This window comes from Lagopus muta, chromosome 6 (genome assembly GCF_023343835.1).
Source record: "Lagopus muta isolate bLagMut1 chromosome 6, bLagMut1 primary, whole genome shotgun sequence".
NCBI classification, from domain to species: Eukaryota; Metazoa; Chordata; class Aves; order Galliformes; family Phasianidae; genus Lagopus; species Lagopus muta.
This window is the reverse complement of record NC_064438.1, coordinates 22969244-22997241: the sequence shown is the minus strand read 5'-3', so window position 1 is coordinate 22997241 and position 27998 is coordinate 22969244. Positions and strand designations below refer to the sequence as shown.

Here is a 27998-nt window from a genome sequence, read left to right as displayed (position 1 = left end):
TTCTTCCCGTACGGCGCGTGCGCGGCCTGGCCCGGGACCGGCTGAGGCGGGCGGCGGGGCCGGCGCTGAGGCGGGCAGGGCCCGGCCGGGCCGGGGCGGCCCGAGGCTTTCGCGGGACGCGAGGCGAACGACGGGCGGCTCTTTCCGCTGGTAAACGGGCCCGGGGCGCGCCGGTTGTCTCGCCGAGCTCCGCGGGACGGCTCGCGGCGCTGTGCGGTGCTGTGCGCCGCGTCGCGTCCCCGCCCGCCTTCCGGCTCCGGAGTGTCCCAGCCCCGCGGCTCCCCTGCCGCGCCCGGTGACGGCGCTGCTCGGGCAGTCCCCGGGCCCGGCTGCTAAACGCGAGGCGCTGCCCGAGTTACGGCGTGCGGTGGTCGCTGCGTTTCTCGTGAAGCGTCCCCTCGCTCCGCATGCAGGCGGATCGACCGTCAGCTTCTCCGCGTCGCGTTCTCGTGAAAACAGAGAAAGTTATCCAGTGTTCTTGCACCCCTTGGGTGTGTTTTACGGGACAGGAGGAGTGCAGACGTGCTCTGGCTCCGTGCCGCCCATCCCCTGGGCCTGCCTTTGCAGGTTGTGCCCGGCTGCGTTCTTCCTTGCGGTCCTCAGGGGATCGCGGACACGGAGGAGGCCCGGCCTTTGCTGCCCGTGGGCCAAAATGATGGGTGGTTGGGGTGTCTGGCGGTGTGTGCTGCCTGTCTCACCTACCCGTGATTGGAGACGCGAGGGTCTCGGCTTTTGCTTTTGTCTGCGTTCCTTAGAAAGTGTGCTTTGCGGCACTGGGAGTCACGCGTCGCTTCTTAAGAAACAAAAGGCTTACGTCTGTGTAACTCAGCCGCGGCTGGACGGAGCCGTTTGTTTGACGTGCTTGAATGTTTAATGAATTAAAGCGACTGTGATTCCGTATCTCTTGGAAAGCACCAGGTCACGTTGATCTTTCCTGTTATCGCTGCTGACGCCGTGCCATAGGGGGCGCGGGGAGAAAAAGTATCAGCAGGCCGGGACTGCGTGCGCTTAACCGGAGGTACCAGTTTGGTTGTGCTATTCTTTATCGGGTTCGGCTCTCTGCTGATTCGACAGAACTGATACCTAGGGGCAATGCACGGCGGCCCCGAGCACGGGCAGGAGCGTGAGCGGAACCGCTGCTAGTAGCGCTAAGGCGGCGCTTGTGTTTGTTTGCTTGCGCTTCGGTGATCGTCGCGTCGGGACAGCGAGCCGAGCGGAGACCGATGCGTAAGGGCCGGCACGGCACGGCGCACCGCTTTGCTTTCGTTCTCCCGAGGGCCCGGCTCTCCGGGGGCGGTCGCTGCCGCCGGGCCGGAATGGGGCGGGCCGGGCCGGGCGTGCGGTGGGCGGCCGGGCCGCGCGTTACATCACGGCAGCTCCGCGGCACGCAGCCGGGTCGCGCCGCCGCCGGGCGCTCGGGCACCTGCCGGGAGCGGTGGCCGCCCGTCGCCGGGGCCGCCGAGGAGCCGCGCCGCCCGGTAACTTTCCTCTGGGGCTGGAGCGGGCCGAGGGGATAAGGGGGAACGCTCGGCTCCGCCGCCGCCTGACCCGAGGCCTGCGCCGGGCTCCTGCGGCGCGTTGGAAGGTGCCGGAACGGGCCCTGAGGCGGCCGTCGCGGCCTCGCCTTTCCGCGCTCGGGCTCGGGGCGGAGCGGAGAGCAAGGGGACCTGCCCTGGGGACGGCGGGGCTCCGGGGTCGCGGCGCTGGAAGGGGCTCTCTGGGAGGAGTGGACGGGCGGGTGGAGGAGCTGAAGAAGGGTCGAGGCTCGGGGCGTCGCACATCTCTTGTGTCCAGAGAGCCCGGGTCTCTGCTGGAGAGGCTGCCAGGTGCGGTGATGTTTACTCTGTTAGCTTTGTCACGTTTCCTTGTCTGTGCAGCTCAGCTCTGTATTGATGTTGGTTCACCTGTTACGTGCTGTCAGCTCCGATCACCTGCCTTCTGGAACACAGACCGGTGACAGGTGTGTGTAGGGCTGTAAGAGGGTAACTGCAAACGTCGGCTTCTTGTTGTGCCGCTTCATTGCAAGTTGTGTTAAGGTCCGCAGACTCTTAACAGCAAGTGTTCCGTTGCAGGATGACAGCATCCCTCAGATCTCTGCTTGAAGAGGAATGCTTTCTCTCATGGATCCCCCCTTTCTTCCCCCTAAAGGCACAGCTGGGCCTTTCACTGTAAGGCTTTTCTAAGGGAGTTTCTGCCACTGACTCACACGCCTGACTAATGCTTTGGATCGCTGCGGCAGCTCCCGGCTGTGGCTGCAGGTCATGTTTGCAGGGAGGGCAGACTGTCCTCTGAGCTCTGCTGCTCATCCCAAGGTACATGGAGTGTGCTGCTTCCCAGGCACCAGGCTTTACTGGGGACAAACAGAAAAAGAAAAATGTTTGCTACTTCTTTCAGTGAGTAGCGGTCTTCTCTTCCAGTTAAAGGAGCAAATCTGGTGTGAAAATTACAGCTGAGTGTTAATAAGCTCGGCCTTACTTTCTTTTGGGTTGTGGAGAGAGGGCATTGGATGTAGTACAGGTTATGCCACGACCAGATGGAGTTTGGCCTTGCTGCATTTCTCCACAACCACACCCATGACACATTCACCAGAGGGTTCTTCCTGCTGCAAGGCCTGCGATGCAGGCTGGATGCTGCCCGCTGTAGTCACTCACTGGAATCTAGCACTCGAGTTCAGTAGGTTTTCTTTCTTATGTGTGCTTACAGAGGTGCATCTATCGCAGAGGGCGGCAAACTTTTGGGAGAGAAAAATGGAGGCTAAAATGATCAGTTCCCCTCCTGTCTCCACCATTCCATAGCTGTCCGAGGAATCCTGCAGCTGCTTGTACTGTAATGGGGTGCAAGGAGAAGCACTGCATCAGGGACTGTGTATGAATCACCTAATCAAAAAAACGACAAACAACAGGAAACTTTATCACCGACCTGCTGTGTTCTGGCAGTGTGCCTTTGGTTACTGCTGCTGGCAGTTAGCAGGTGCTGCAGCTGCAGCTCTGTACCTTGTCACGGTGTTCCCTTTGCTGGCCGCGGTGCAGCAAGGAGCTGGCGGTGTGCAGGACAGCAGGTGTGTGCTGCAGAGGTATGGGCGGGAGCTCACTGCTTGGTGCTGAGCTCACACCTGTAGGCAGAGCTGTGTTTCCAGCGTGTTAATGCGTGTTGGATTGCTGTTATCTCTGTTCAGACAACTTTTTCAGTTAAGGTACTTTCTCTAGGAATTGCTGTTACAATTGGGGAAGCGCTCGATGTTGAGTTAAGGGAAGGATGAAATCTGCTGCTGATTGTTTGATCCAGTCTTTAGAAACGGTGATGGGTGCAGACTACTCATGTTCCGTCTTTTGTAACTAGATCTGCTCTGTGACTGTTGGCTATCAAGATGGACTTTTTTTTTCTTCAAAAAGAAGTTTTGAATTTAGAGTCTTAAGCTGTTGCTGTTTCTCAGAAGTCCCATCTGCCCAGGGAAGGATACAGAATATAATGTGCTTTGTCTTTGAATGCACTGAAGGATGATCCTATGTTCTGCTCTGGAAGCAGCTGCTGTGGAAGTCTCGTTGTCACTGATCTGTGTATCTTTGCAAGTTGAATAGGAAAGCTTATCAGATTTTGTCATTTTCCTTCCTCCTTCCCCACCAAGCAGTAGGATTTGCACATCTGACAGTCTCAGAGAAAAATGACAATTTCAGCATTAAAGTCAAACCTTACAAAAACGCTGTTTTGTTTGGCTGGGGGAAATTGTTCTGCTGCTCTGCACTGCAGTGTGTTGCCTTGTTTTTCTCACAGCATAATAATTTAGGAGGGCAGGAACACATTCTCTGCTGTGGAAACTGAGTGGGAAGGAGCCTTGGAAAGGAGTTTGGGGGAGTGCTTTCTGCACGGGTACGGTTCTGCATCCAGTCTGCAAACAGGTTGAACTTGGTCTTAGATCATACTTCTGCTAATATGTAAGTGCAGTGTTTGACCTTGCATTTTCATTGTGGTTACTGCAGCTAGAAGCTGTGTTTTAATAAGCCTTGGTATGACAAATGCACAGAATGTTGTTAAAGTAAGAGAGGCTTTCTGTGTCGTGGCAGATCTTAAAAATATCTCAGTTAAAAGTGGTGTGATGTGTTACTTTAGCGCTCCGTGTTGCTTTGTTCTGTGACTTCCTGCTTAGGACAAAATACTTTTTTTTTTTCCATTTTTGGAACACGGACAAATTCATTTCTTGTGTCCTCGATAAGAAGGAGATAGATATCCCTGGAGCCTATGGGGCTTGTTAGTTGAGATCTGGAGATCTCAAAAGCAGATTTCCCGTAATGCAAAATTGCTTGCCTTATTGAGAATCCGAAAGAAAATGTTAGGGTGATATCATTATCATTTAGTAAAGTGAGTTGGAATATGAACTGTCAAGCTTTTAAGCCTCTTGTTTGGGGAGGGCAAAGGCTACTTTGGGTAGCACACGTGGGGAAGAGCAAAATCCTGCTTTTATCTGTTAAGGGGGGAGGGGAAGATTTGTTTTAGTTGATGGTGGGATGAAAAGAACTATGTTAGAAATTAGGAATGTAATTCTCTGAATTTGGAAGCTACCATAATTGTTCTCTCTAGGGTTAAGTAGGAGGACTCTCATGGGATGGGAGGACTGAAAGGCCATCAAATCCATGCTGCAGAGCCAAGCTGCATTATTTACACGTAGAAACATCTCTGGGATGTAAATAAACAGTATTAGGTGAGTATCACACCAGTTGCTGCAGCAAGTGACTGACAAGAGTAGGTGTTCCCTGGTGTGTTAGGTTTTCTAGTGTTTTGTAAGGTGTTTTTTTTTAAATACTGGTAAATACACTTGTAAAATTCCTTGAAACGAGAGCTGTGCACAGAAGTGAGATCTTCTGCCCTTCTTAGGAAAGGGGAGTCTTGGCTGACTGTGGTCCAGCTGTGAGACAAGCACTGCTGTGTGGCTCAAAGCAAGGCTCCCACCTGCTGATTTTAAGTCACGATTTAAGTTGGTGATCCAAGTAATCCACGTAAACCTTGTTTTGCATTTGGTGTTTTCCTAAAAGCAAGGTTTGTTCTAATCGGCTAGGCTAATTTATTACTTGCTAAGCAGGATGATAGAGTGTGTCTGCATACATTAGTTTATGCTATTATATCACAGCAAATGTTTACGTTGGAAAATGGCCACTTGAATTTATTAGGTGAATAACATCTTTCCTAGTGACTGCTGCAATACTGTTTGATTAAAAGGTCAAATTAAAAGCATGCAAAATGGAATTTTTATAATTAGACTGTAATCGAGCACTGGACAAACAAGAAAAAAATGAGCTTGCTGGCGTGTGTACTGTTAAAACAGTTTTGCTTTAACAAGGCGCTGTTATCTGTACTTATCAAAATGAACTGCATGTTTTCGGTCATTGTGTCCTTCCAGATCTCAGAATGAGTGTAACTCATCCTCCCTTGTGTTGTTTTGCTTCATAGATTGGAAGAGAAAAACACCTCCCTCCCCAAGCGTGCTTCCCTCCCCCAGCTTTCAGTGAATGATTGCAGTGATGAAACTGCCTCTTGTCCTTTATGGATTGATCCTTCAGTGGATTCTGCTTCCAGGGACTTCAGATCTTTCTCAAATTTAGGAAATGCATTCTTTAAACATTCCACAGTGACCGTGTGTTGCTTGGAGAGGGTTTGCGTGTTTGTGTTAGGTTTTATCATATATTGTCATCATCGTCAAAAATTCAGTGAATGTAATCTTGAAAAAATGTGCGTGAAGTCCTCTATAAATAGAAACATTTGGAATTTAAGTAGTCTATTTAGGGCCTTTGTGAAACGAGGGCAAAGAGGTGCAGGCTTTTGAACCAGTTCTGTAGTGTGTCTCTGTGGCCAGAGTCACGCATGCGGAAACGTGCCTCTCCCCAGAGGACTCCGCACGCTGCGCCGGTGCTTTTTCCTGGACGTTTATACATGGGCAGCTCTCGGTGAGGTGTGCGCAGCGGCTTCTCGAGCACCTCCCAAGGGGAAACCCACGTGCGGATGTCTGCGGGTGTGTGAAGGTGTGCTGGGAGAGCCTTTGAGACCGGCTGTGATGGCACTTGCCCTGACTTGCAGGCGGTGCGGGGCCCTCAGCAGCGTGCTGCGACTCGCACAGGCATGGCCACCGAGGCAGCTCAGCAGCTGTGCGCTCCCAATGCTGGAGAAGAGGCTGGCATGTGGCCTTCAGGTACAGACTTTGGGAGTGTTTTGGAATACAGAATATGGATGAGCTCAGTGCCTGCCACAGAGCTCCTGTTATCTGCGTGCGTCTTAGAGGAGGGGAGTTAACTTTCATGTTTTTGTGGAACTGAAGAAAACTTTTCCCTTGCTCTATAGAAGCTCCCAAATTGCTTTTTGTTTTCCTAGAAGTAGAACTGGAGTGGAGAAAGTGGAATCCTTTTCCTGAAGAAAACATTTTTTTTTTCTATTGCCTGCACTTTGAAGATATTTTCCTGTTATGCTTTTAACAGCAGATTGGGGTTGGTAGTGGAAGTTAAAACAAGGAGAGACTGGAGGTTTTGTCCTGCCCCATTCCAGCCTGATCTCCCAATGAAGCTTCCCAGTACTTGCTCTGAGTGGTGCCTTCTGCAGTGTCCCAGGAGCAGCAGCCATGCCCACACTTAACCTTGGTGCAAGGATCAGGATAAGAAGCCCAGCTGCCTGCTGGCAGCCCCATTACCTGCTCCCACACGCTCATGCTTACATTGCTAGGTCTGCAGCTGTTTCTGAGAAGGTGGCTGACAGGAGCTTTCTGACTGGAATAATGTTTGCTTGCTTGCTTCATGTGGCACCTGCCCAAGCTTTCATCTGTGCACAGCTTCTGGCTCATGGTTCTTTGATTGGTGGCCAGTGGGTTCTGCCATTGATTTCTTTCTCCTCTGCCTGACGGGACTGCGCAGGAACTAGGAATGCGGTGGGCTCCTTGTGCTGTATTTCTTAGATGAAACCTGACAGTCTCGTAGTTAGGTTCCTTTGCTTTTCCCTATTAGAGATTTTTTGCAGACTTGCAGTCTGTTCTGCTGAAGGAATTTGGACCATAGAAAAGCATCAATATGCTTAGCACCTCAGCTCCCCTTGCCCTACGCTAGGGCTCTGTTTGGATGAACCAGGGTGAAGCTCCCGGTGCCTGGAGATTACCTGCAGGAGCAGAGGCTCAGCTCAGCCAACTGGAGGGTGTGCCACTCTGCAGCCATCCCACTGGCTGATGCTGCCGCAGCGGATTCTGCCCCGCTCCGGTCTGTTTTCCAGCTGAGTGTTTGTGGTGATGTCAGGCGGTGTGAGAAGGGAACATGACTTGGCAGGACAAAGTCTGCAGAAAGTTCAGCTCTGCATTTGGCCAGGAACCTCAGAGGGAATGGGATCGACACACACATTCTGCTACACAGTCTGTCACACGCCCTCTCACACGCTCCCTTCCTGTCACACGGATCCTCTTTTCTCATTTTCAGATCTTTAACCCTTCGAGCTTTTATTTGTGTGTTTATTTTAAAAAGAAAAATAATTCCTCCTCCTTATCTTGTTGTTATTGTACTTCTAAGTGTTTAGCTGAATTGACCCCAAAGCAGAATCATATTGTAGAATCACAGGATAGCCTGAATTGAAAACAACCACAATGATCACCTAGTTTCAACCTGCCTGCTGTGTGCCAGGTTTCCAGTAACTAGACCAGACTGCCCAGAGCCACATCTAGCCTGGCCTTATATGCATCCAGGGATGGGGAAATAGACCATGAGGGCCAGGGTCTAGGATAGTAAAGTCAAAAGCAGGACAAATTTGCCTTCCAACAGAGCTCTTAAAAGTCTTCTGATCTGCACCCCTGCAGCCCTAAATGCCGCTCCTACTGTGTTTCTTGGCAATTTTTCTGATCGCTTCTTGCTGATTTAGGTTTGGATGTATAATGCAAAGCTCTGCCTCTCTTCTGCCCTTCTAAGAGCCGCTTCAGTGAAATCTGCCAAATGTATCCCTAGGTAATGGATGAGTGCTGAATAGGCCAAGATGTGGAATGGTCCAGCTTGCTTTGAAGCAATTTAGACTCGGTTCCTGTATTCACCTGATACGTTCTTCATATGAGTGTTTCAGTAGTACTGTCATTTCTTCTTGACCTCTGTGCTACATCTAGGGATAATATTTCTATGAATGGGACTTGGTACTTTTCCCTTACTGCCCTTAAGGGAGTCTTAATGAGTTTCCTGCCTGCTTTGCAATCCAGTACTGTATTTCTCTGTTGCCTGTGATGAGCAGTAGTATTTGTTTTGATAGATGCTTTTAGGTGGGATGATGCTTGGATACTAAGTGCTATATAGATGCATTATAAAAAGCTGTTTCCCAGAAACAATCCCGTGTTAGTTATGGTGATATGCAGCATGTTGATGAAAGGAAGTGGGTGGAAAGAAGGAAATAGAAAAAATGAACAAACAACTGTACCACTAACAGCCCTCTCTGTCAGTTTTTCTTTCTTCTTTTGCCTTTTGTTCTTCTGTTGCAGAGGTGCTGGAGGGTAGAGACCAGTTTGAGAGAGGGTGATCTGTCTGTGAATTGAACTGTGTCTTCCTCAGAGGAGCCAGCAGCACTTTTGGGCTCTGATACTGAAGAGATGGGCTGAGACCACCTGGTGAGCCGAGCGCATCTCTTCTTGGTGATGCCAACTGCTGGAGATGGTTAGAATAGGCAGGGGGTGTTATTTCCTGAGAGTTTTGTGGAGATTAAATTACTTTAAGGATACAATCAGGTAAGCAGTATGTGATTATTTATCGTTATTTTCCACGTGCAGAGAAAGGCTGGCAGGGCTGCTTTTCTGGTTGTAATGTCTTTGATTCTCCTATTGGCTATGGGCTGCTTTTAGCCCTCTTCCCTGATCTCCACTACTTTGGGTAGTCATCGTTATTTCCGTGGTTTTTGTTTGTTCTCATCTTCCTTCAGTTTAGATATAATGTTGGGGTGACATCTCACACCTCTCGTGAGTCAAACCTGTGTTCCCTGAAGCAGGGATGTAATATCTGTGGGACTCAAGTTCAAAAAGGGAGAACATAGGCTGCCAGGTAGGGATATCTTCTTTTCTCTGTCATATGGTGCCAAGGTGGTAGTACATAGTGGTTGGAGAAAGAGGTTTCTTTAGATCTTTTTTTCCCCACTAACGCACAGCCCCATTTAAAAAGAAAACAAAACAAAACAAAACAAAACACAACAACAAACAGGCTGTTGAAACATAGCTAGTACTGCCGGTATCTCTAATTCAGGTGACACTGGCTATTTCCCATCTCTTTGGAGTCGTGTTCTCTTGATGAGCCTGGGGATAACTTCAATTCCTGCTGATTAGCAGATAACTTCACAGGAGGAAGTTTTCCAGATTGCTTGAACAGTTCTCACTTTTACCTGTATTTTCTCTGGTGATGTGGTCATAAGGGCAAGAGAATTACACTCATAGCCAATACAGGTGCCGTAGGAAGAAAATGAAACACAAAGCAAAACCACCTTAGTATAGATATATTTAAATGTGCAAGGGAAAAAAATCTAATGTTTGGATACCTTAATTTGCATGGGGAAATTGTGAGTGGCACTGGCAAAAGAACGCTGTTGCTGCTACGTGAATTTCCATAGGGAGCCGCTTACAGCTGATGCTGACAAACACTCTGCAGAGCATGCTGCTGGTTGGATCCCCTCCCTTCCCCTTCTTCCAGGGAGCAGCACAGAGCTGCCCTTTGCTCCTTTGATAGGAGGAGGGGGCAGCTGTTTTGCTCTGTGTGCTTCATCCTCCAGGGAGGAGCACAGATGGGATTTTTCCTGTTCGAAGCTTCTGTTGGAGCCTCGGTTGCGCTTCCTGCCGTCTGAAGGTCGGCGCTGATAGCGGAGTCAAACTGCCATTTGACGGTTGGAGCTGGATTTGCAGCCAGGAGCTGGGGATTATTGCAGTTCAGCTGCAAATGGCAAATTCTGCTCGCTTTCTCCCCTGTGGTTGCTGTGGAAGCCGGCATCAATCCACGTGGCTGTGTTCCCTTTGCTCCCCACACTGGAATGCGGGGCCATGGCTTAGCTGGCCAGGCTGGGCTGGGAGATGATGGCTTGTCTTTTGGGAGGATGGTTGGGGGTGCTGTTACTGTAATGTCTTCTTTACTAGAAACCAGTGCACACTCTTGTTTTGGCAGCTCAGGATGGCTATATTCTGGATTAGTCAGAAGCTTGAAAGCTGAGGGAAAGAGGCAGTAGAAAGCCTGGGAAGGATAAGGGGCTGGAGCTTTGCTACCTCAACCTGACTTGTGCTGTTTTGTAGACTTCAAGGGAACCTGGGTCTATGGCCTCCAGAGGCATTTCCTGTCAGCAAGGTGCCACATCAGCCCTGATGGACTTACTATTAATTTTCAGTTAATTAACCAGGGAAGAGTCTATCCTTTCTTACCATTATCTGTTCCCTCGCTCCCTTTCTGCCTTTCTCTCTTCCTTTGTCAGAGGGAACGATGCTTCCATGCAAACAGGAAAAGAGGCAAGAGAGCACCCTGTGTGCAGTGTGAGTGAACGGCAGTAACCCTGTCTCCTTTCTACTCCTCTATGCAGGATCAAGGGCAACTGGGACGGAGGAAGGGAGGGAGGGAGGAAATAGGCTCAGCCCACTTCAGGATCTCACCCACCCTGAGAACAGTATCTGTATCACTGTTTTCGCCTTGTTTCTTGTTTTGACATGGCACCCTCAGGTGAAGAGGTGAAGGCAAGGGCAAGCCCAAAACCTCAGTCTTTGGATATAAGGTGTAATGAGAGAGACAGGTGAGAGGAGAGGGAGCATCTCCTGCTGGATGAGATGCGCATGGGAGAGATGACTTGAAGAACAGTGGCTGTTGGAGTAAGGAGCTCCTCTATAGAGTTTGTAAGTTTCTGGCCGTGATTGGAGCCAGCATGTTCTGTCTTCACCTCAGGGATAGTTTGGGAAGCCCTGTTTTTCCAGCGTGCCCTGTGTAGAAAAGAAGCTAGTCCTGTGCTATGGAGACACAGGCTAGGAGTGAGTTTGGATTTTGATATAAAACAAAGCAGAAGTCCTTTGGCCTGATTCTGCCCTGAATTATGGTGTTGTGTTTGATAGTGCCATTGTGTCATATGGCTGTAATTCAGTTCACTAATAAATTTGCAAATGTTCAGTGGAGAGAAATTTTTCTTTTGCTTCAGTCCTATTTTCAGTTCTTTTTCCCCACTGTTGGGCAGAAATGGTTTGGATTTTCTGTTGCTGCTGCTGCTTGTCGATAATGGCATATTCTGTGTGTCCAGACCATTTAAGTCATGCTGGATACAGACTGACAAATGCGTGTGGAAATATTTGCATTATTACAGTAAAAGATCTGAAAGTTACAGAGACTGCCCTTCAGTATTCCAAAGCTAAAAACTTTTTTAGGGTGTTTTTCTATAATAGCCTGACTTTCCCTTCCTTGATAAGCTTAAGTGGAAGAGGCAGAAACCATCTCACAGAATACCACCTTCCATCCTGGTGCATACCATCATTATGTCTTCCTATTCTCTTTCCTGCACTCTTTCAGCCAAGTGACACACACTTGTTTATGTTAATCTGTCTGGTAGTTAGTCACTTTTGGAGCTGTTCTCTGGGAGCTGCCATTGCACCTGTACTTGGAGGTAGGAGACATCGTGCTGTGTTTTAAGAACAGACTGAAGCCAAAGGCAGAGAGCTAGTCCAAAGAAAGCCTTCACCATGAGAGCCAGGTTCCACAGTGAGAACCAGGTGAGATCAGGGATACGTGAGTTTAGAGGAAGAGACAAACACTTAAGCAGAGGCCATTCCAGAAGTCAGCAAAGGGATGGGTAATAAGGAATTTGGTCAGCAACGGGAAGAAGAGCCAAAGTAAGAGGACATGGGCTCTAAGACTCAGAACTAGAGACAGAGATGGGAATAAGACCCTTAACCTGGGGACAGAAGGCCCGAGCACTGCCCACCATGGGCAGCTGGCTGCAGTCAGGAATGACTGCTTTCTGTGGTTGTCAGAAGTGACAGCAGCTGCTAGTTCTTGTGGACAAGTGCCATGCGTTTGTGGAACTGGTAGGGTCTGCTGAAGCTTAGCTTGGTAGCCAGTGAAAGCTCTTAATAGGCTGTAGCTTTTCTACCATTGTTGCTGAGATAGGTGGGCTTGTAGGCTAATTTCATTTTGTAGCAGTCTTTATTCTTGAGACATCCAAACAGTTAATGCTGTGCACTTCTCTGTAGAAGGGAATCTGCTGCTAGGACGTGGAGCTAGTTGCTGTTTACTCAGAGTTATAGAGCAGTTCTTGCCCTTGTTTGTAAACATTATGTTAAGAACAGTGCTGTCATGTTGTGCTTCTTGGCACACCTTGCATTTTCATGTTTTATCCCTCCCTTTGACAACCTGAAGTTGACGCCGCACCAGAGAAGGCATAGGAAGAACATTGGGTAGCAGAATACCTTTAGTACTTATGAAAGAATTGAAAGAGCAGTGCCTCACAAGGAGCTTTGTTCTATGCCGATGATGTAGGTTCTGTGATGTGTCAGTCCAATGGTGTTTTTTCTTTTTTACTCAGACATTTGGATTGGCACCCGAGGTATCATCACCAGTGTGTGCACTGAGAATTTAGCTTTCAGCAGAGATCCTTAAGCCCCTATTTTGACTCAGTTTTCAGAGGTAGTTTAAGATTGAGGATTGTTTTGCCTGTCAGAATGCCTCTAGAAGCCCAAATGCAAAATTATATTCTTGCTGTAAGTTTCCCTGAAAGTTCTTCCCTTCAGACACACTGGTTCCCCAGCAGCCCATTCGTTAGGCCCATCCACACAGGTGCAGTCCTGTTGACACACACGTATATGACACGTGAGCACAGTCACAGTACTACATGTGTACATGCACAGGGTCTCTTCTGTTGGTGCTGAAGTGCTGCAGTGTGCACTGGTGATTCATTATAGAACCAAAACATAACTGCTTATTTTCTCTTGTCTGAAGGCTGTAGGATTTTGTAACTTACCAGGACTCTGACTAGTAGCTCCTCTTTTGAAAGATCCCAGGGACTTGCATAAACTTCTTAAAAAGCCACTGTTTCCTCCGAGCATCCAGTGCTTGGAGGTGAAAGGCCCACTGTGCTTTTCCTCTCATTATCCCTGCTCTCCACAGCACAATTTCTCCAGATATGCACTTGCATCTGGTTTGGTTCCTGGTCTGTAAATTCCTCCCACAAAGTACCAGAAAAAGATGCCAGACAAAGATGCTGTGGAGAGAACAGACATTTTTATCAGAAGTATGACTACAGTAACTACATGTGGTTCCTTTGGCTTCTTCATCTGTGTGCTTTTCTGCGCAAAGCCATATCTTTTACTTATCCTCTGAGAGCATGGGACAGAAAATAGGCATGTTCTGTAGTTTTGTGGCTCTTGAGGACAGGTCTGGTCAGAGATTTCCAAAAGAGTGCATAAATGCTTCAGCTGGGCTCAGAAGGGGTCTTCTAACTGAGGATATGGGTTCAGACAAGGCTGGTGCGGGAGGGAGGAGTGAAGGTGTCTGGTAGTAAGCATGAAGTGCAAGAGCCAGGCCCCTCTAGTCCCTTCTCCAGTATTTTGTTTGAGGAGTGCTGATTTCGAGACCATCAGAGAGGGAAGAAAGGATGTAAGGAACAACATTTTTCAAAAATGTTTAACGTCTCTTCTGAGACATGAGTGACAAGGAGAGAATCTGAGACATGAGTGACGAGGTGGAGAATTGTTTCTATTTGCCTTTCATCTATGCGTGCTTCCCTGTGCAGTGTATGCTCACCAGGTTCCTGCATTGTAGAAGCTGTGTTGGAGAAGTGATTGCCCCATCTCTTGTCACTTGGCCAGTGCTGGTTTCTAAAACTGACAGAGTCGAGACAGAAGGTGGAGGCAGTGCGGAAGATGATGTCAAGAAGTCTGCGTTCGTTTTGGTAGTTCAGGCTTGCATCACCCTTTATTTCAAGTTGAAGTGGTGGTACAAATCGGGAGATATGAACCTCTGATAACATGAATATTAATACAGAACTCAAGAACATTTGGAGTTATGGAGTTATATGAGTCATATATTTCTGTGAAACTTAACTTCCTGCCTAATCACACAGCCTCTGCCTGTGGGGAAAAGGCTAGTTTAGTTTCATTACCTTGCTCCACCGGAGTGCTGCTGTTTGTAATTAGGTCTATTTTCCACAGCCTGGAACTGTTACTGCATCTACAAAACTAAAAATACTGTGTCTTAGGAGCAGCCTTGGCCTCTCGTCTTTCCTGCTCCTGTCTGGCCCATTCTGTTGGGGAGGTGCCAGAGGATGGTGCATGAGGTAGGAACACATGGGCTGGTTTCAGAGCATGAAGGTAGTGACTGATATGCCATACCCCTGCTGTGTGCTGGGTGCCTGCAGGCTAGTCTGACATTGCCAGGAAGTCAGCAGTCTCTTTTTTAAGAAAAAAAAATCCCTCCCCTTTGGGCTCCAGATGTCCTGCTGACAAGAAGTTTCACTCTTGCAATGTCAGTCGTGATTATGTGGATGAAATGATTTTGTAATCCCATCAGGAGGAGCCCTCCTCCTCCCTTACTTCCCGGAATACATTGCAGCTTGTGGCTGGGATGCAGCAGGGCTGTGTCACTGCCTGCAGGCAGCAGGGCCTGAGCACCGTCACTCCGTCCATCAGCTGGAGGATCAGCTGGAGGATCGGACCTTTTCTTCAAGAAGTGCTGCAAGTACTGCCAGCAGTGTTTCATTCTTCACAGTAATTAATGCTTGAGTGAATCTTTTGCGTGACTTAAAGGAATGTGGAGATGTACTCAGGCATCTCAGCTTTCTGCTTTGTGTCCAGACATGTCCCTAGAGATCTGAAACTGTGCATCCATGAGAAGCATACATGTAGGAATATAAGGCAGCTCTGGGTTTCTCTCACTCAAGTTCCCATCTCCAGGTGGTGCTCTGTGCCTCTCCATAAGGTTTTCTGTTGCTGCAGGATTTACTGTGGATAATTTTTTTAAAGTTAACTGTGATGTCCACTCTGTTCTTTTGGGAACTGTGTATCTCTTTAGATTGTTTGCAAATCAGACCTGTTATGTTGCGGACTTTTACTCTGGGATTTCTTGTTCTTTTGTGGCTTTGTGTTCTACATTTGCTGCAGTTGCACTTATCCTAGTCTATTTTTGCAGTGATTGTGTGGCTGTGTACATCAAAGCAAGGGAGTTTTGATTTCCTTATGCAGTCTGAGTCTATGTTTACAAAGGTCACATAAATTAATATGTGGTTTTTTAATATATGGTTTTTAACACTTGCTGCTGTTGTTTGCCACAGCATAAAGAGGCATGGCAAGAGCCTAGCAATCTTGACAGTATGACTGGATTTGTACGTGATGACTGTTGCTGTCAGAGTTCTGGGAGGGGGTGGTTTTGTGGCACAACTGCTTTTGTCTTTTGCCTTTGGCACTCTAAGAGAATTTACATGGTCTGGTCCAAATACAGAGGAGGGAAGAAGAGGCCTGGGGCAGTAGTCCTCTGCCTCTCCCAGTCAGCAGTGCACTGTGTAAAGCATGTCCCTGTTTACCTGACGTTTTATGTTTGTGCTGCTGCACAGCCTTATGTCACCTCTTCTCTTCTAGAGAGTGGCACACTTCAGTCCTGAACTCCATGGGCCAAGTTAAACTGGTCCTGGCCTTTAAGGCAGTTGCTTTTTAAATCAGTTAATCCTTTTAGCTTGCATTGGTAAATCACAGAATTAAGATCAAGTGATCTGTATGCATGTTGGAACAGATAAAGGTGTGTTTATGCTAGCAGTTTACATCAGTTTCACTAAGTCTTTGCAATCTCACTGGTAAGACTTTTTTTCTGTTTGGGTAGTAGAGCTTTTTGGAAAAAGTGGTGAGATTCACTTTCCAGGTTCACATAATGCAGTGTGGAGTTAGTGCTTTATAAAAGGATGGTTTTTAGTATCATTTCCAAGTCCTGGAAAAGGGTGTCCCCAGAAGGTTGGTGGTGAATGTTTCCTGAGAGTGGCATAATGGCCAGGGTTTCCCTTAGATATGATTCTGGTTTTCTGTTTATTTTTATAGGTCAGGGGAGGATTAGTAATCCTCATCTTTGATGCATCATTGATCCTTGGCACAGCCTTCAGCTGTTGCTAGTAATAGGGAAATTAGTCGTTGCTATATCAGTGTATCAAAATTGGCTTTTACAGTTTTCTGTGTGCTCTGGAGTTCATGCAATAAAATCCAGCACAGCTGGCAGTAATGAGTAATTGGTTCCTGGAAGCTTCAGCAAAGGCCTCTGGTTGTGGAGTTTGGAATTTCCCTCTCACATGCTTGGAAAGATCAGGGCTGAAGTCCCCTGCTGGTGCTAGCGGTAATGGAGGTTTGTCCTGGTTTGATGTGACAGTAAACAGTTTTGTGTCCAAGTGTGCTGTTACTGTATTTTAACCACAGTTTGTTAAAATATTATTTCAAGGGAATAAATATTGATAAAAAAACAAAGTTAATTGTCTCTTAATAAGGAAACAATCTTGCTGCTTGCTTGCTGTTCTGTAAGATTTGGGGAGTTAACAGTCTCAGTAGCTGAAATCTTGCCTCTTTTGTCTCTGTTTTTCTCCACAGGTACTTCCTTTCTGACTTTCAGTAGCAGGGAAAAACTAAAGACCTTGAAGAAAGTTGCCTGCTGCTCCTTACTCTGCAGTAACAATGCTGCAGAGATGAGATTATAGCAAGCCCTTCCTGTGTGGCCTCCATGGGTCCCACTCAACTCAGCACACAGGACCATGGGAAGAGGGTGGCAAGTGTATTTGAGATGGAGGAGGAAGGCCTTTCAGTCTTCTCTGGCTCAGAGAACCCCCCTAAGCATGCAGGTATGGAAAAACTCTTATTAAATGCTTACAAGCTAAAGGGATTCCATTCTTTAAGCTGTAAATAATACTGATACTTGGAGAAGTTCTAGAGTGAGTACTGCTACATCTGAGACACCAGAGTTGAAGACTAGAATCCATTACTGGTAGTTGAAGATGAAATTAATGAATGCTTTACAAAAGATGCAGGAAAGTCATGAAATATAGAGAAAATGGTTAAAGAGTGAATCTACTGAACAAGGAGGACCATAATGAGAGGCAAAGGTACCAAGATGATGGTCAAGCTTGATGCATCTCAAGCTTTGATTTTGCAAAATGACAATGATAAGTAGTATAACTAAAATGCCTAATGTTCAAAATGGAAAATAGTTTCCTTAGATGAAAACTGAAGCCTATTTGACTCAGTGAAAACAGTCATAAGGATGGTTGTCAGATCTTTAGGTAACTCATTAATGACAGTCAAAAGATATGTGCTGGATGGATTCATCATGTGCAGTTATTGGTTTACTTTGCTGTCACTCAGAAATCTGAACATGATTCAAAACTTTGTCAAAGTTTTTATGCCAGTTAATATATGTGTAAAAGGAGACTGAGTAACTTGAAATAAATACAGGCATTGCGTAATTTATTCTTTGTAAGAGATGGTGTGAAGAGAAGTACAGTAAATCAAGAGAGGAGAATATCAGAGGCTTAACCTTTCTGCTGACATTTTCCTGATCTGCGCTGTCTGCAATGAGATGTGCATGCCAAAGTGAATGACCTGCAGACCTTTGCAAAGACAATGGAATTGAAAATCAACAGCAAGATGCTTAAGTCTGAAAACCAATATGAAGTGAAGAACACTAATAATAATTTCTGAACCTTATCAAGGCCGTTCTGCCTGTATGGTTTATGAAAGCTGCCATAGAAGGATCTATTACATCAAACAGACAAAAAAATACATGCACTGAACTGCATAGAAGAACATGCGAGATGACAACATGGCTAGAATTAGTGGAATGAAGATGGGGATGGCTAATAAGGAGGGAATGCACAAAGAACATCAGACAGCATTTGAGTAGAATGCTTTAGTATTGACTGGAGCAGTCCAAAGATGTTTTCAGAACATGCATTTTGTGACAGAAGATCCATGAGAATGAGGTAGGAAAAACTGGGAACTGCTGCACAAGACCATTTAAAATGCAAGGCAATAGTGAAGACTTTTTTTTTTTAACGGGGTAACAAGATTCAGCAAATGGAAGAGTGAGAATGTTTTAGTTTAAGGAGTGAGGAGCAGTCATCTTGAAAAATAAATGATGGCTTTGGGGTTACAGAAGTTCCTAGAGCTCACATAGTGTGTGTCAGCTGCTTGACCCTGACTGCATGGAGTTGCTGTCTTCTATCTTGAAGGCTTTCCCATGTGTTCAATTTTGAAAAGACTTATTTTCTGTGCAATCTTGAATTTCAGGTCAGTTTTCAGCAGCTATTTGTTAGGTGCTAAGTCATTTCTGCTGATGGAATGTACAGAAGAACATCGGGCTTGAGCACGTTTTTATCACTTTGATCTGCTCCATAGTAGGGTCAAGTGTAAAGCTATGTGTGCTTACATATTTGGCATGGAACTGTTTGGATTATGTCAATACATGGTTTGTTGCAGAAGATATGCTTGCCCCAAAGGAGTGAAAAGGGTGACTTTTCAGCCGTGTATGTAGGAGATGGTGGGTTTGAGCGAACGTATTGGTCGTTGTAAGGAATGGGGCCATCAGTTGCAAATGCCATGCTTCCCTCTTGTGTGTATGTGATCGTTTGTTATTTTGCTACTGTTCTTCTCATAGAAAACCCCCCGCTGAAGCGGAAGAAGGGCCCGGCCCCCAAGATGCTGGGAAATGAAGTCTGCAGTGTGTGTGGGGACAAGGCCTCGGGCTTCCACTACAACGTGCTGAGCTGTGAAGGCTGCAAAGGCTTCTTCCGCCGCAGTGTCATCAAGGGCGCCCAGTACGTCTGCAAGAACGGCGGCAAGTGTGAGATGGACATGTATATGCGGCGCAAGTGCCAGGAGTGCCGGCTGCGCAAGTGCCAGGAGGCAGGCATGCGGGAGCAGTGTGAGTGCAGGAAGTGGTGCTGGGGGGCGCCGGGATGAGGGAGCAGGGGTGGGCGGGTGGCCAGTGGGGGTGGATGTAAGGGAGAGGACAGCGTGAATGCTGGGGAACACACGTGAGCCATGCACGCTACAGGCTGGATTGCGTGTGAGAAGGTGCTGGGAGCTCAGTGGGGATTACGTGGGGAGGTGGGGCTGCTGGTGAAACAACGCTGATGTGCTGAGATCCATGCTGTATTCTTTTGAAAACGCTGTTTGGTGAGAAATCACGGAGTGTGACATCAGAGGAAAGACTCGCAGCTGAAGTTTACACGTTCTTCAGTATGCTGTCTTTTGGTCTGCATTATGAGGTTTGTCGCCATGCTCTTAAAATGCCAAAAAGCACTTCCTGTATTCACCTTGTGACAGAGGTCAAGGGCAGCGCCACAGTACTGCAGCTGTGTTTATGTAGACTCAATCTTGTCATTGCCTTTAGAGAACTTAGTTATTTTTCTCACTGGACCATAAGGCTGCTGTTTCTGAATATTCAGCAGCACTCCTGCTTGTGTATCAGAAACAGCACTCCCCTGACAAGGTTCCCAGGTTTCACCCCTCTTCTGACCAAGGCTGACTGAGTAGATGCTCACTTAGAATTAATTTTGTGTGAAGTCTCCTTTTCTGACCTTCAGCAAACAGAACTGTGAAGAACGTAAAGTATTTCAGAAACATCTCTAAAATATACTCCTCAAAAACATTAAGCCCCAATGAGCTGCAGCAAAAAAATGTGCTTTTCATTTTTTGCAAGCTGAAACACAGAATGCTTAACGTATTTAATCTTCCACACTGGTTTGGATCAGCGTTATGTAGGCTGTCTCTGCGCTGTTTCCCCCTGCTTCTGAGAGCTACAAAAAGAGATGCATTTGAAAAATGATTCTATAAGGCTGCCTGCCTGCCCTGTTAACTCTTCTGTTGTAGGTAGATACTACTAGAGAGCCTGATTTTGTTTCAGTGTTTGCTCGTTGTTTTTTGGTGAAGACAGAGGATACACTTCAGCTCAGGAAAACTATGCCAGAAGGAATAATTGGGTCATTTTGTCAACCACTTGTCTTGTCAGCGCTGTAATCCATGCTATAAATTTGCCTTGTTAATCGTGACAAAAAATGAGATTTTTGTTTCCCAGCTGTTTACTTGGAATGTCGTTCCCTCTGCAAATTGTTCGAAACGTTCTTCTAATTCCCAGACTGAAGGGAATTACTCATGGCTAGTTTATTTTTCTTAAACCAGCATGTGCCATGAGCTTTGATAGCTCCTCTGTGGAAAACTGAGTGGCTCAGATTACTTGGAATTTGGTGTGGTGAAGGAAGCATGCACATAGGCAGTTTGCAAGGTTTTCTGATACTTGGTAACGTGTTACTCAGATATAAATTCTTCTGCGAGGGACTGTAATTGCCTGAATCAGTCTCTGCCATTCTTAAATTCATACTGTGACTAGTGTTCTCCGATCTTGCAGGTCATGTTTGATGTGGTAATTGTACTGAATGTCTTTGCTGTAAGAATTCTCATTTTGTGTATGTGTGTGCATGCATGCATACCCTCCCTTATTTTGGAAGTCTGGGATAAGGGTTCATCTCAGCTTGAATATATGCTCTTGGGTTTTCCCTCTGATCCTGTGTATTGTCCACCTCAGAACACACTGTCACAGCAATTGCCTAGTTCTTGCCTACATGTTTTATCAGAATTTGTTTTGAGAAGTTTATACTTGTTCAGTTTTGGGGCCTGCCTTCTTGTGTAGCACCCATTTTTCATTGTTATCTCTGCATAAAAAATGACCAAAGCGTTTTTCAGCAAGGTCAGGCTTTATTTTTTATTGTTATACTTGTTTTTGAACAAATACAGTTTTATTTCCAGTCTGCTTTCTGCATTTTGTTCATTTATCAGTAGCTCATAGGGTGATTTAGCTATGGCCTGCAGGTAGTTTTTGCAGCTTTGACTTAAAGAAACAGCAGAAATCTACATCAAAAATCTTTTTTTTTTTTTTTTTTTTTTTTTTTCAATTAACTTACTTGAAGGCATCCAAATAAATTTAAGGAGCAAATGGTTCGATAAGACATTCCAGAAGGATACCCCTGACTTGTTTTATTTTCTACTGTGTTGAATCTAAATAGTATCACTCTTTAACTTCATGACTGAAGACTTCCAGCCCTACTCAGAAGGGCTTACATTCCTCCTCAGTGGGATTTATACAAAGCTGTCCTTTCTTTATTCCACTTGCTGTACATTTCTACTGCAGATGGGCTGTGCAGAGGGTTGTCCTTTCATGGTCTAACTCCACCTAGTACTGAATCTGGCTTCTTAAGGAGAAGATTAAATGACACAAACTGTTAACTTAGCAGTATCAGAAAAAAGACAAAACAACAGGATTATATAAAATATAATGGACTCATCGTGATGTGCAGAGAGCACCTCTTGGACTGTGTTATATGATATTTTGGGAAATTGCTCAGAGGCAAAAGCCATTTCTGACATATGCAGGACAGCATGATGGGAGCTTCATGTGTTCACTGTCCTTTGTGAATGTTTGCACGAAGTACAATTAAAAGAAAGGCAATGGAACAAGTGGAGAAGAGAGCGAGACACAAATAAGTATCACTGTCTGTATCCTGTACATGAGTGTACATAAGCCAGATGCTGGCAGCTGGAACCTCTGCTTCTCCATCCGCAACGTGCTGCCCTGTGTTTAGTGTGGTTTCACTGTTCCTCTATGATTGATCTCTGGCTGTTCCTATTGTAGATGTTCTGTCTGAAGAGCAGATTCGGCTGAAAAAGCTGAAGAAGCAGGAGGACGATCAGGCGCGGACAGTTGTGGTGCGTCCAAACCCTCCACAACCACCAAGTCCTTCCCACCAGCTGACACCTGAACAGTTAAACATGATTGAAAAGCTTGTGGCTGCTCAACAGCAGTGCAACCAGCGCTCGTTCACTGACAGGATCAAAGTGACGGTAAATACTCTTACCAGTGGAAATTTATAATAGTAAGAATAATAAGGAAGAAGTGGAATTACAAGGAGTCAGGGTTGGGGTGAAGTTTTGGGTAGAATGGAAATGCTTGAGGCATAGTTCTCTATAGAAAAACTTACTAGTTCCAGTGTGTCTCACTTATTCTCTTTGTTCACTTCCTCTTCTCATCCTTCTATTCTTTTTTCATCTTTCATTTTATGTATACATACATACATACATACATACATACATATATATATATATATATGCTGTCTCTTTTCATTTCCACAGCCATGGCCCCAAGTCCCTGACCCTAATAACCGTGAAGCAAGGCAGCAGCGTTTTGCTCACTTTACAGAACTTGCAATTATCTCTGTGCAAGAGATTGTGGACTTTGCCAAGCAACTACCTGGCTTCCGGGAGCTCACGAGGGAAGATCAGATTGCTTTGTTGAAGACATCTACCATAGAGGTGAGAGATTGTCTCCATAATAGTATATAGTAACAGAGACAAAAGAGTCTGGATTACCCACCTGCAGAAATGGTTTTACATCCCTTTTTTTGGGATGGCAGGCTGAAAGAAAGACCTCTACTCTGTAGTGAGAGGCTATCCTGGCAAAGGGCCATGGAGAAGAATGAGGAAAGAGCACCTTGGCACTGGAAAGCATTATAATCCGTTCCCAGGAGGAGACGCTGCAAAGGATGCAGCAGAATTTACATTGGAATTTTGAAGTATTCTGAGAGAATTACACTTGGGGGTTTTTCTTTTGTTTTTTTTCTTCTTTTTTCTCTCAACTGATTATTAATACTGTGATGTTCTTTCCTGTATTCAAGTGTATCTAACTGTGATCTCTGGTTTCAGGTGATGTTGTTGGAGACATCTCGGCGCTACAATCCAGAGATTGAGAGCATCACTTTTCTGAAGGACCTGAGCTATAATCGGGATGACTTCGCCAAAGCAGGTGCTGCATTAGACAGGTGTTTCTTCCTTCCCTGTCTTGTGTTCTTTCATCTTTTCATTTTTCATGTGGCTGCTGGAAATAGTGTGTGTGACTTGAAGTTAAATGAAGGATTTAGAACAAGAGCAGCTTTTAACAGAAGGATCATTGCAAAAAAAAACAGGGAATAAGCAAGAGCCGTACAAAGAGACTGGGAGCATGGGAGGAAACAATCTGGTATCAGGATAAGTGAAAAAGAGTGGTGAGAGTCATGTTGCTTAGGGATGAGATAGATATGGTAGAAGGGATTCAAAATCGATACATTCTCGTAAGAAGGAGCTTTAGTGGTCCGCAAGACTCAGAAGGTCAGCTGCTGTGATTCTTTGTACCTTCCATGGACAAGTTTAGGGTGTCTAGGCCCTCCAGGCTGCTGATGGCTTTCTAGGAGCTTACTGCCACATCACGCCACTCAACTGCACTTTCAAACTTTAACGCTCAGTTTCTTATGACAAAGGTTCCAAACTTAAGAAACTGAACTTTATTTCTTTTTCAGCTTTTAGTAGACATTTCTCCTCCTTGATGCTCTTCATGGCAGCTTTTTCTTCGGGTTATTAGAAAGACAAAAAGAAGGCAGCCAGGGAGATTCCCTCCATCTTGCTCTTACGTACTACAGGACATGAGATTTGGATGGTATTCTGGGGGGAAAGGCTTAGTTTTCAGCATGCTTTTACATCACATAGCACAAGGGGACACGATATGACAGTCATCTGTATGTTATGACAGAATAAATGTCATTGTACTTCTGCCAGGCCGTTATCAAAGAAGGTGATTGTAAGTCTAGACCAGGATCTTCCCAGCTCTCCCAGATTTTTAAGGTAAAGGAAATTGACTAGTGCAGAACTCTTGGAACTGCTTTTTCATCTCAAGACTTCAGATGAATCAGCAGCATGGAATTAAAACTTTGTTTGAAAGCAATAGGGCTGCCAGGTTTGAAAGAGATGGTGGTGTGGAATAAAAAGCATAGATTTTAAACTTGTGGGATTTTGTCTTTGGGATAGATTTGTCTGAAAACTGATTGTGTGTCTGCCTGCCTGTCTTCCCTGCTCCCTGGCATACTGAGTGTGTTTCTGACAGCTTATTCTGTGAGATGGAGAGAGAAAGAGAGAGGAAGCAATTGCCACTGCTGACCCTTACACTCTTCTCTTCTGTTTGCTGCAGGTCTGCAGTTTGAGTTCATTAACCCCATCTTTGAGTTCTCAAAGGGAATGAATGAGCTGCAACTCAATGATGCTGAATATGCACTTTTAATCGCCATCAACATTTTCTCTGCAGGTAAAAAGGCAGGGAGATCTGAAAAGCTGCAGTACTGAGTTGCAGGGTAAAGGAAGCAGTTAAGGAAGATGATGGAAAGCAGAGAAGTAATAGAAGGTGTAAGGTCTTATGATGAATGACCACATTACTACTTCTGCTTGGAGTATTTGTTATATTCTGAATCTTCCAGTGCTACCTCAACAGTAAAACGGATTCTTCTCTGAAGATGTGTGTAGCAAAATCAGCCAGTACTGATCTACCTCATTTAAAAACTGCTATTTTACTGTCCCCTTAACATGTTTGGTATCTCTGAAGTGCGATGGGTAGCATGGCGTGAGTGACATCTAGTGGACAAGTACAGGTACTCTGAGAGAACAACATTGTTCTCGGCCAGGAAAGGGCTCTGAAAAGAAGCTGTCTGCTCCTTGCATGTTTTTTCTGTGTCTTGTGACCTGAAAGATCAAAATTCTTTATTTGTTCTTGTTTTTGGACTGGCTTAGCTGCTGGAGAAACTTTCCCATTCCCTCCTGAATAACTGCAGCTTTTCATCTTCAGTTAGTCACAAATGTGAGACAAAAAAGGTATCTATATAGTGCTTTTTGGTCTCTATAACCTTCTACCCCTGTAGGAATTGGATCTGATTCCCTGTACGCATTAGACGTGATTGAAGAAGAGCAGTTTGAGAAAACTGGCATAGCTGCTGCATTCACAAATGACTGTCCCAGCTGTGCTGGGTGAATGCTAGATGAGTTTTGGGGAGAGACCTTACTGAGGCTAGACCAGGGTCAAGTCTAGTGATGCTGCCTGTAGCAACATGCTTATTTCTAACCTGCTTTTGGTAGATCGACCGAATGTGCAGGACCAGTCCCTGGTGGAGAGACTACAGCACACCTATGTGGAAGCCCTTCATTCATACATTTGCATCAATAGACCAAATGTAAGTGTCTCACCGGACATCCCTGCGATGGTACAAACTGAATTTGTGTTCATGCAGGCCCAGTTCTGACAGTTAGTGTCAATCAGATCTCTTGTTGCCTGTACTGTCATGCTGTTCTCTTCTGTGGCTATGTGATAGCAGCTGTAAATGGAGGATTTGTGAGCTGTCACAGCCTGCAGTTCTGTACTGTGCTCTGTAGTTAGCTAGCATAGAAAATCTGGAGTTCTGGAGTAATGTTGTATTTGTGTTTTTCCTCACTGCTGCCTCCAGGATAATGCTGTTCTAGGGAAAATTGGGATTGTGTGTAATGCATCATCCACTGTGCTTTGGTGGGCTTTGTTAAGTTTTCAGAAGCCAAAGTTTTAGCATGGATTTACTAACAGCTGTCAATTTCTGACCCTGCAGGATCACCTGATGTTTCCACGGATGTTAATGAAGCTGGTCAGTCTTCGGACACTAAGTAGTGTTCACTCTGAACAGGTGTTTGCCCTTCGGCTGCAGGACAAGAAACTTCCTCCCCTGCTCTCAGAAATCTGGGATGTGCATGAGTGACCGCATGCTCCCAGGGCACTGATGTGCCGACATAACGCCGTGTCCCAGCCTTTGCTAACGAGAAGCCAGCCTCCCCTCTCCAAAGCACTGAACTCTGGGCTAGGCAGTGCAGAGAGTGACGAGCTTGGGGTTTCAATGTTGTAATGAGACTATGCAGGAGGCAGCTGGGGTAGATCAGATGATGGGGGTTGGTTTTGATGTAGTGCCCACACCCCAAACGAATAATACGAAACATCTGAAAACGGTAGAAATGAAGACTCTCCACACACATACACCTCTTTCTTCAGTCTCTTTCTCTTTTCTAAGCATGTCCTGGGGATTTGCTAATCGATCCTTTCCTCTCTCGTTGATTATGAAAATGAATTTGCAGGAATTTGCCAAACCCTCTCTATTGAGAGTAACCCAGCTCAAAAGGCTTATGCAGGGTTCCCAGTGTACCTGGATCTGAGGAGCTCAGGGAAGTCAGTGTGTATGTTCTAGGGGTTTCACTGGGTTTCCTATAAATAAAAATATCTTCTATGTGCTGCCCTTTGCAAGGATTTCAAGAGAAGTAGCTGTTATTTCCTTATAGTGAGACTTCATCTCTAGAGGTGCCCTTTCATTCTGGCCTTCCTTTGGAAAGAGGATTCCTCTGATGTTGGAGCTAAATGATCTTTAAGGTCCCTTCCAACCTAGGCCATTCTGCGATTCTAATGTGTAGTGCCCTTTGTCTAACAGGGAAATCCTCTGGGTAGGGAACATTTGTACACCAGAAAAATGTCAGGCATAAAGTAGAGAATTTATTTTTTTTTTAATGTAATATATCACAATTCTATCTCATGCTCATTTGCAGCCAGTTCTCTTTACCTTTGTCTTGCTAACAGCTGGAAAACTTCAGTTCAAAACAAATCAGGGCATAGATTTTTTTCTGTCTTTAGGGGTGGAAGAGAAGAGAGAAAGGTGGGAAGGACTGGTACCTAGGCAAGGTAGGTGTGGTGGAAGGATCTCCAAAACTTGCAAGAATTTGGAGCATATGGCATGTGTTCCAAGGTGAGTGTGAAGATGTATCGGCCAAGGAGAGAGGACACACTGCTCTTAGTGAAATATGTGGGCATTGCACAAGCTGTGGGCTGCACAACTCTCAGATCGTGGGCTGCAGGAATATTGAGTGTTACTTCCTCTGCTTGCATCTTCTTCCTCATGCCAAAGTCTTTCCAAGGTACTTTCTCAAAGTTCCAGTGGTTATGATGGGATATGGAGGTCCCTGCTGTATGAGGAGTGCCAACTGCTTTAGAAGGACACTTGGGTCCTGTATCCTTCCTTCACGTTGGGCGCAGTGAGAGCCACGCTGGATTTATGCCCCGCATTCTTAAGTATCCACATCCATAAGTATTCTGGGACTTAAAGCAATACTTGTCTGACAAGAGAAGCATACTGTTCCAAAATATGTTCCTTATTTACCAAGAAACAGCATCTTTAGGGCTGATCTCAGAGATGTAACCTGAAGTATCCTGGTAGTTTGGTCTCATGAGTCTTCTCTGTCATAGGGGTCTGTTTGCTTGCCTGGTGAGCATCCCGAGAGCCTACATTCACATGGCTCGTGTTGGTTTTTTTGTTGGTTTGTTGTTTATTTTTGGCTGTGTATCTGAGCGCTATGCCCGTGGTGAGGGTATTGTGTCCATTTTGCACTTGAGGTTGGTCCCTTGCCACTGGCCTTCACTCTGCACCTTTGTAAAGCACTTGTAACAATCCGTAAAATAATCTGTTGTTTTTTATAACTCATTGCAATTGCAAAAAAAAAAAAAAAAAAAAAAAAATCTTGTTTAAATCTGTATTTTTAACTAATCTGTTTGAGAAATGTTAATGTTTATATAAAAGAATAAAGCCTAATACAGGATTTCGACATTCTCTGATGCCATCATTAGACTGGAGGAAGATGGAGTAAGTTCTTAGTGTAACAAACTCCAAGCTAATAAGAAAGTGAGGATATAGGTTGGGGAGAAGCAGGAAGTAGTGAAATAAGCAATAGTGCAATGCCACACAGGTTCTTTGATCTTCAGTGTGGGATTTTACACAGGTAGGAGTGTAGGGACATTTTACACAGGTAGGGATTTGACACGCAGGAGGGTGTGGGTTCACCCTCCTGTGTGCTGTAGCCAACAAATGTGGATAAAAGTGCATGTTGTGAAGACTGTTTATTACCTATTAGCTATACCCTCACTTTGATTTGTGGGCTGCGTTCAGAGTTTAACCATTTTATTCCACGTGCTTCACTCTACTTTTTATATAGACCAGCTCAACAAAATTGAAATACAGGTCCAAGCTGATAGCTGCTCACCTGACGCTCACAGGGAGTGAGAGGGGGAGCAGTGAGCAGAGCTGGGAGGCCAGAACAGCCTTGGATGGATGAGAGGACAGCTGGGCCCTGCTGC

General features: G+C 45.7%; 1 protein-coding gene across 7 annotated transcripts; it reads left to right on the top strand.

The window, feature by feature from the left end:
- The first annotated feature begins 37 nt into the window (after positions 1-37).
- On the top strand, positions 38-27467 carry NR1H3 (nuclear receptor subfamily 1 group H member 3). Of its 7 annotated transcripts, none has more exons than XM_048948128.1 (10): positions 38-150; positions 4576-4696; positions 16553-16800; positions 18612-18878; positions 21645-21853; positions 22142-22321; positions 22712-22811; positions 24006-24119; positions 24941-25035; positions 25441-27467. In XM_048948128.1, the coding sequence occupies exons 3-10, from the start codon at positions 16683-16685 to the stop codon at positions 25585-25587; spliced, it is 1230 nt and encodes a 409-aa protein (XP_048804085.1). In that variant the 5' UTR covers positions 38-150; positions 4576-4696; positions 16553-16682; the 3' UTR covers positions 25588-27467. The 7 variants fall into 7 exon arrangements, with proteins under 7 accessions (XP_048804085.1, XP_048804083.1, XP_048804087.1 ...); XM_048948127.1 differs by lacking the exon at positions 38-150 and adding an exon at positions 2049-3932; XM_048948126.1 differs by lacking the exon at positions 4576-4696.
- Positions 27468-27998: the final 531 nt, after the last annotated feature.